The 7,704-nt window shown below is 41.0% G+C and overlaps 1 protein-coding gene across 1 annotated transcript in view; it reads right to left on the bottom strand.

Annotated features, from left to right (window-relative positions):
• Positions 1 to 7,704, bottom strand: part of gipr (gastric inhibitory polypeptide receptor) — a gene marked incomplete in the record, with an annotated part of 24,750 nt that overhangs the window by 10,673 nt on the left and 6,373 nt on the right. Inside the window, 2 exon segments of the mRNA XM_032512114.1 lie at positions 6,813 to 6,966; positions 7,535 to 7,641. Of these exon segments, the coding sequence (XP_032368005.1) occupies positions 6,813 to 6,966; positions 7,535 to 7,641 (261 nt within the window).

Raw genomic sequence — 7,704 nt, 5'->3', positions numbered from 1 at the left:
ACCCGAGCCGACATTAGCGCGACACAGGACCGCCCATGAATCACGCAACTCCATCTGGGCACCGACACAAGGCACTGAACTGACTAAAGCCATTTAAAAAAAAAAAAAAAAGGTTTTGTCCCCCCAGCCATGACGTGCGGAAGAACTACAATACTGCCCCCACCACCCGTTGCTTTGCAGTTTTCACATTTGATATGCTATGTGGGTGTCTTAATGTGTACTGTACGTGTTACATGTTTTATGTGTTCCATATGTGGTGTTGGTGCTATGGAAAGAAGATGTGTGTGAAATGGTTATCCCTATGGGACATATGACTCATCTAGCTTTATATGTGAAAATCCCTTTACTTTAGCTTGATTAGTAGGGTGCACGATTCAGAAATTGTCACGATTTGTTTATGATTTTTAGGCTCGATTCAATTCAAAACCTCTCAATTAAAAAAGCTATTTTCAGAATGTAATTTAGTTATTTTCCCATGTGAGTACACACCCATTGCAGAATGAAAATATAAATAAATAAATCGAGTTTTGGAAATCTACGAATCAATTTTGAACTGGGGAGCTTGATCGATTTTTTTTTTTTTTTTTATTTTTTTTACACCACTGATTAGGATTCACGAAATGGATGGATGGAGGGAGGATGATGGAGGGATGGATCATAACTAGGCTGCACATTTGTAACAGCAGTATCTCTTTCAAACGATGATTTAAAATTGTTTTAAACAAACCAATGGGGTTTTAACACACTATAACACATTATTTTAAACAACTGAATGTGAATCACTGAAGCAACAGCTATAATCTATTTCAGAAAAAATAGTAATGGAAACATTCATAAATTATGCCACCGTGTGACCTACGTGAAAAAAAGCTTGCACATGACTGATGGGCAGGCCAGGTAAAGGTTAGTATTTCCAGCGCTCGACTTTTGAAAGACGCTTACAAGCACAGTTTCCATGTTTACATGCCGTCATACAAAGAATCTAATTTAGAGTGTTTCTTTCGATACACAAGGCCTGTATAGAACGCAGCAGAAAAAAACAACTTCATACAATAAACATTTTGGTCGTCTACAGCCAATACAGCTTATGTACAAGCTGCAGCATTGGCGCGCACCTGTGGCGTGTTGCTGCCAGTGTTTCTCTGGTCACCAGGTCGGTCATCCCCAGCTTCCACCTCTGCCATTTCTTCTTTATCTCTGCCTGCACTGCGAGCAAGGATGAGGTACTGAGAGAAAGAGAGAAAAATCAGAAGACAAAAGTCCTTGGGCAGGACCTACAAAGATGGAAAATCTAAAGAAAGCATCAGGACACCTTTAAACTAAATGTACACCGAGTTGATAAAAATGGATAGAAACCCTTTATAACCATTTTAAAATCACTAGATCAAAAACCTATTAGCTTCACCACTGCCATACTGCTTCTAAATACAACTTGTTACTTTTGACAGTTTTTTGTACATTATCTAGATGCCTGCCTCATTTTCAAAATATCCATGGCTTGCACCCTACCCTGAGTGAATTTATACAACAGAGGACAGCAGTGGCGGGGCAACAGGCAGCAGACTGCGTTGTGCAGTATCGACGTAAGTTTAGCCAAACAGTCTTCTTATACGGCCTCAAATTATTGGAACTGCCTTCCTATTGAACCCAGAGAAAGCGTCATTTAAAATCACACTCAAGAGAATGGATTAAACAATCAAAACTGCATCCTCAATAGCTGGTTTACCTCATCCTAGGTACTGCCCTTCTCTGTTATACTTTTTGTTTATTTTTAATTTTTTTTGCCCCCCTCTCTTTTTCTTCTTCTTTATTATTTTGCTTTCTATCGTTCTTGCATTATTTTCATTAATGGGATATGATGATGTGTTGATCTGCCAAGGGACTACAGATGAAAATGAGCTTTTTTGCAAATCTGGCACGTTTCATTTTGAGTGTATACACAAATATGTGAATTGATATGCATTGTCCCTTTTAAATAACAGATGAATAAATAAATAAAACTAACTAATCTGAAACTCAGACTCAAACTCTTGTTGTAGAGTTGTAAATCAGTTCTCTCAAGTCTTTAAAGACACTCGTCAACCTTAGCAGTGATCATCTGTTTGCTTTCAAGTAGAACGTCTTTTTATTGCCCATATCATTGGGAGAATCATTGTCGACTATGAGGGACACTGAAAAGCCCCACCACAATTCCTTTAGTTATTCAGTATTTTATGTCAAGCCTCTGTTATCCTGGTGCACAGTGCTTGAATATTATAACACTCACTTTGGTATCATGCTGCACACACATGACACACTACTTACCTCCTTGTTGATAAAACAGTAAGGGATGGCTACGAAGGAACCCTGTGAAGAGGGGAAATACTCTTAATGTCGACCCAATGTTAAATACCATAAAATGTGTTTTGGGATGCTGTTCCTATCAAGAAAACGGCTTCTGCTAAATTAATAAACAAATGATTGATGAAATTCATCCCGGTGGATATACAAAGTCCCAACTGTACCTGGAAAAGTTGAAGAAGAGTTGGAAAAAGAGTTGACGTTGCGGAGGATGCCATCCGTGTGTTCCTCTGTCACACACTGCGAAGACCACTTCATGGATCCCCAGCAGAGGGATCAGGGTCAGGGTGGATTGGCCTTCTGGAGGGAAAGACACAAACCAGAACTTTATATCTGTTATCTATTCAGTGTTTTGGTCAAAGACCCAAAGCAGGGTAGATGTCACCTACTTTCCAGTCAAGGACAGTCTCCCTATCCAGCTGCCCAGGCTGAAAAGTGGTACTTAATCTTTCTCCAGCAGAGCATTGTGGGAGATGCTGCTTGAGGAAATTATTTTTGTAAATCAGACCATTTGTGCGAGATAGCCATGAGGGTGTTGTGTGTTTGTGTGGTGTGTGTGTGTGTGTGTGTGTTTGGTTGGTTGTGTGTGTGTGTGTGTGTGTTGGTTTGTGTGTCCACTGCGGCTCCTTGTTCCGGAAGCTTCAGCCTGAAATACTTTTCATTCAGTTGTTTGACATGTTGCTATAAGAAGGCTGAAACAGAGTTAGGTAAGAGTATGTTGAAATGATGTTGTAATTAATACATTTGGTGGGTACTTGATGATTTCCCTTTATCCCACTTATACCTAATCTACTACTTTAGGAGGGAAATTTTGAATCCACTCATTTATTTGAAATTTATCATCACTAGTTCCTCTACAGATTTAAATGTGACCCACAAAACACATATGCATACGTACAGACAGCACTGGTAATGGTTCCAGACCTTTCTGGCTGGGAGCTGGGACCCCTTGTCATGTTTAGATGTCTAAGTTGTTTGCTATCATTTATAACCATATCTATTAGTATTCATCTGCTAATATCAATAAATATCTTGTTTACTTTTGAAAATGTACCTGCAGTTCTCTTTCTTTTTTATGTTGCTGGCTTTTGGTTTATTGCATATTTACAACTACTTATTTACAGCATGCATGTCTTCTGTTTATTTATAATGGCTACAGTGAGCTTCAAGTGAGGACAGTCATATAAGCTTATCAAAGGTTGTCTCAGTCACACAGGAATTACAATTGGTAAAATACGAATAAAGGACCTTCATGACCGTTTCATGTCATCGGAAAGCCATGTAAGCCAACACGGTTGCTTATTTCAGTCAAAGATTAGAAGTGGTGTCAAGCTATCACAGTGCTGACATTATCAGACTATGCACCTCCACTAATGTTAATATTGTTCTAATCCACTAAGGAGGGTTTTCCCACACTAAAGGTTCACAATGTTCACCATGTTCACTATGATAGCCATGTTGTAAAAACCATTAACCAAATTACTGTCCTGTCCACTGCAAATACTGTTTTGCCACTGTTCGATTGTAGGGACAATGTGTTTGTAGCATTTTTCCTTCAGTGTTTTTTCAGGCAAGGTGAACATAACTTTAACAGCCATGTCCACGTGTCTCACCTGAATTTGTAGTCGGTGTATCTCATCTGATGGGCTTTCAGTTTGGATACAGAATCTGGATGATGCGAATAAGATGAAAAGTTCACCTGAGTGGAGACAAATAGGGTTATTTATATCCTCACGATGGTGTGTTCAAATGAGGACAGTTCAGACCCAGATTCATATCTAAATAATTTAGGCCATCCTTGATTTAAAGTCTATAGCTTATGTTGAAAACGTTTACCACTCTACTGCCCCCCACCCTGTCATCATCACTCTGTCACACAGTCCAGGCTGGAACTACTCTACTGTATGATTCACTGACTGACTCTAAGTTAAATATAACCTCAGCAATTCTTAGCTCATTACATGTACATTACATGTAATGAGCATGTACATGTTTGTGTGTGTGTGTGTGTGTGTGTGTGTGTGTACTGATGAGGTACATGGTTGAGTATTTTGAATGTGACAGGGAGTGCTGCAGGTCATGACTGTGCATGGTAGCGGGACTCAGTACGTAGTGTCCCCCTACGGAACAAGGATGGACTTGGACTTAGAGCTGAGAGGAGTCAGTTAAACTCCTGGCCACTGCTGAGGTGCCTTGAGCAAGGGGCTGAACCCCCAACTGCTCAGGCGCCTTTCATTGGTGGCCCCCTCACTCATCTCTCCATTAATGCATGTACGGTCTCGTTTGTGAATTGTGTTATACAGTATATTGGGAAAGTTTGAAATTTGTAATACCAATGGAGTGTAAATTTGTATTTCCCCCCTAGGAATCAATGAAGTTCATGTGTCTACATGTGTGCTATCTGCACTATGACATGAATTCCCAGAGAGAGAAAGCCAATGATTGCTATAAGATGAGGAACATCCCATTGAAACACAATGTACAGATTACATGTACACCTGCCAGCCGGTGATGTTCGTGTTCTGCATTCATATTGACTGTAAGGTTTTAGGAAACATCCAGAGACTGCCACTTACACTGAGTATTTTATTTGTGTGTGTGTGTGTGTGTATTTGTGTGTGTGTGTTTGTGTGTGTGTTGTGTGTGTGTGTGTGTGTGTGTGGTGTGTGTGTGTGTGGTGTGTGTGTGTGTTGTGTGTGTGTGTGTGTGTGTGGTTGTACATTACCAGAATGGCAATCAGGATAGGACGGATTATCCACCATGCGCCATTTTCTCGTTTACCTCCCAACACCTACAAACAAAAATGTAAGCATATTACAACAACATATCCTGAAAAATTAAAGTCCAATGGCATGAAAATTTCACTTTATGAGTTTTTTAACATTACTATGAGTCCCCCCGCTGACTATGGTCCCCTAGTGGCTAGAATGGCGGTGTTGTAAACCAAGCCCTGGGTATCCTGCTCTGCCTTGAGAAAATGAAAGCTCAGATGGGCTGATCTGGATCTTTCGCCTTATGAGGTCAAGGGCAAGGTTACCTCCCCTTTCTCTGCTTTGCCCGCCCAGAGAATTTGGCCCACCCATAGAGAGTGAGACATTATGGCTTTCAAACAAGCAAAGTGGCAGTTGGACTAGGCCACACCCCCCAGCCTCCACCTCGCACCCCCGCTTCCTCCTCAAAAGCTACAGACTCAGAAATGGCACATAAGAAAGCTCATTGTGGACTGGCTCTAGTGCTGTAATTCCGCATTGGGAAAGAGACTTCAGATACAGTTTAGGAGGCAGCTGGTATCTAAATAAAAGCTCCAAAGAGCACCATGTCATGACCTTTAAAGTATTGGGAAGGGTGAAGAATGAAAAGAGAAAAGGGAAAATTTAATTACATCTGTTGAACAGGTTCGAGCAGAAATACTAGTTTTTTTAAATGATAACTCCACAAAATCGATTGAAGAGACAACAATAAAAATGACTCACCTTGTGTTTTCAAACAGTAACGTACAATAATCCAAGGAACCACAAATAACACGGGGAGCCGGACACAAAACACACATACTTATGTTTACAACCCAAAAGCAGATTGTTAATCATATTGGATATTACACCACGGTGTGACCACCGTGCAACCATTCACCTTTTATGTTTTCATTTCAACTGTGTTGTGTGTGTTTGTGTGTGTGTGTGTGTGTGTGTGTGTGTGTGTGTGGGTGTGTGTGACTAGTCTGTACATTACCCCACCAATGAGAAGGTATCCACAGAATGCGGGTTTCGGAGAATACCATCATCCCAGCAGGTTGTGGAGATACAGGCCTTCCACCAGCAGCCAGTAGTAGTTGGCGCCCACACAGTCTGCATCAGCACCTGAGCCACGCGGCAGCCCGACACTGCCTGGTGGGTGATGGGTTGTTGTTACGTTTCAGGTTCAAGTCTTGAGAGACCAACTCTCAGTAAACCAACAGTTTTGACTCAATTTCACTTATTAATTACTTAGTATTATCAACTTGTATGATGGATAGAATGTCAAAACCTTGGTCGTGAAGGCTAGTGTGAAAACTGCTCTTTGATGCAATGGAACTGTGTTCTCTCTCAAATTTAGACATCCCTGAAATAATCATTTCGTTCCTACCTCTCGCTGTCTTCTCTCGCTGTCTGTGCGTGTTGTGGGTGTGTGGTGTGTGTGTGTGTGTGTGTGTGTGTGTGTGTGTGTGTGTGTGTGTACTTGTTAAACTACATCTTCTGAGGTCCGAAACCAGGAATACATATACTGTGGGTCCGGACAGCTTTGTGGGGCAAAAATGCTGGAATGCTGGACCCCACACTTTAAAGGGCTGTTTAACGTTGTTTAAGACTTGGTTTTAGGATTAGGGTTAGAATTAGGTTATGGTTAGGGTGAGGGTAAGAGTTAAGGTTAGGCATTTAGTTGTGATGGTTAAGGTTAGAGTAAGTATGTGTGTGCCTGCGTGCGTGTCTCCCAACCTGATCACTGAGCACTTCCAAGATGTCCCTGTTGTCTCTGAACTCCGGAGTGTCTCTGCTCAGCAGAGCATCTCTGCTCAGGATGGAAACCGCTCGCAGAATGAACGATGCAAACAGGTTGGTGTGGATGTAGTTTCTGGTGCAGTGCAGCTTCCTGCAGACATCACACACGTCACGGTGACGTTAAACACACCACAAAAACGTTTTAGCCTCAGTCAGACTGTTAAAGGTGTGGCACATGCAACATGTTTCTTTTATTTGATGATGGAGGGCAGGGAGGAACCTGAAAAATCCTCTTGAGAAAAGCACCCATTTTCTAAAGGCCAAACTGAGGTCTGCTTATTTTCTTTTTTTATTCTTTTATGTTACTGTAAGTGGTTGTTGCTGTGATATGTTTTTGCATCAGTTCACTTTACACAAGGAACAGTTAATTCTCAGAATGCCTATGAACAGCATCAGACATATGACCAAGTTTAATGCAAAATGGAATAAACACTTGTTTCATAGGATAAACTACTATGATGACAAATCATAGAAGCCTTCAACAGGATATTGCATGATAAGATAGTTTAAAACTGTACACAAACATACTGGCTGTGTTACTTAGTGTGTTACAGTACATAAACAGAAAAAAATAATGAACCAAAAATAGGCTCAGGATAAAGACGAGACAAGAATATTCAAAAGCAAAAAATTAATTTCAGAGATGTAGAGATGCCTACCTGAAGAACAGCAGAATAATCAGAGCCAGTGAGAGACTGGCCAGACTAACACAGTAACCCACTGTGTACATGACTCTGAAGTAGGCTAAGATCAGCATCTGCTTCTTCTGTACAGAATACAAGAGTGGGTTAACACTGAGGAAAAAAAAGGTGTGTGTGTGTGTGTGTGT

This window comes from Etheostoma spectabile, chromosome 3 (genome assembly GCF_008692095.1).
Source record: "Etheostoma spectabile isolate EspeVRDwgs_2016 chromosome 3, UIUC_Espe_1.0, whole genome shotgun sequence".
Lineage (NCBI taxonomy): Eukaryota > Metazoa > Chordata > Actinopteri > Perciformes > Percidae > Etheostoma > Etheostoma spectabile.
Note: the sequence above shows the minus strand (reverse complement) of the source record. Positions and strands in the feature narration are given on the sequence as shown.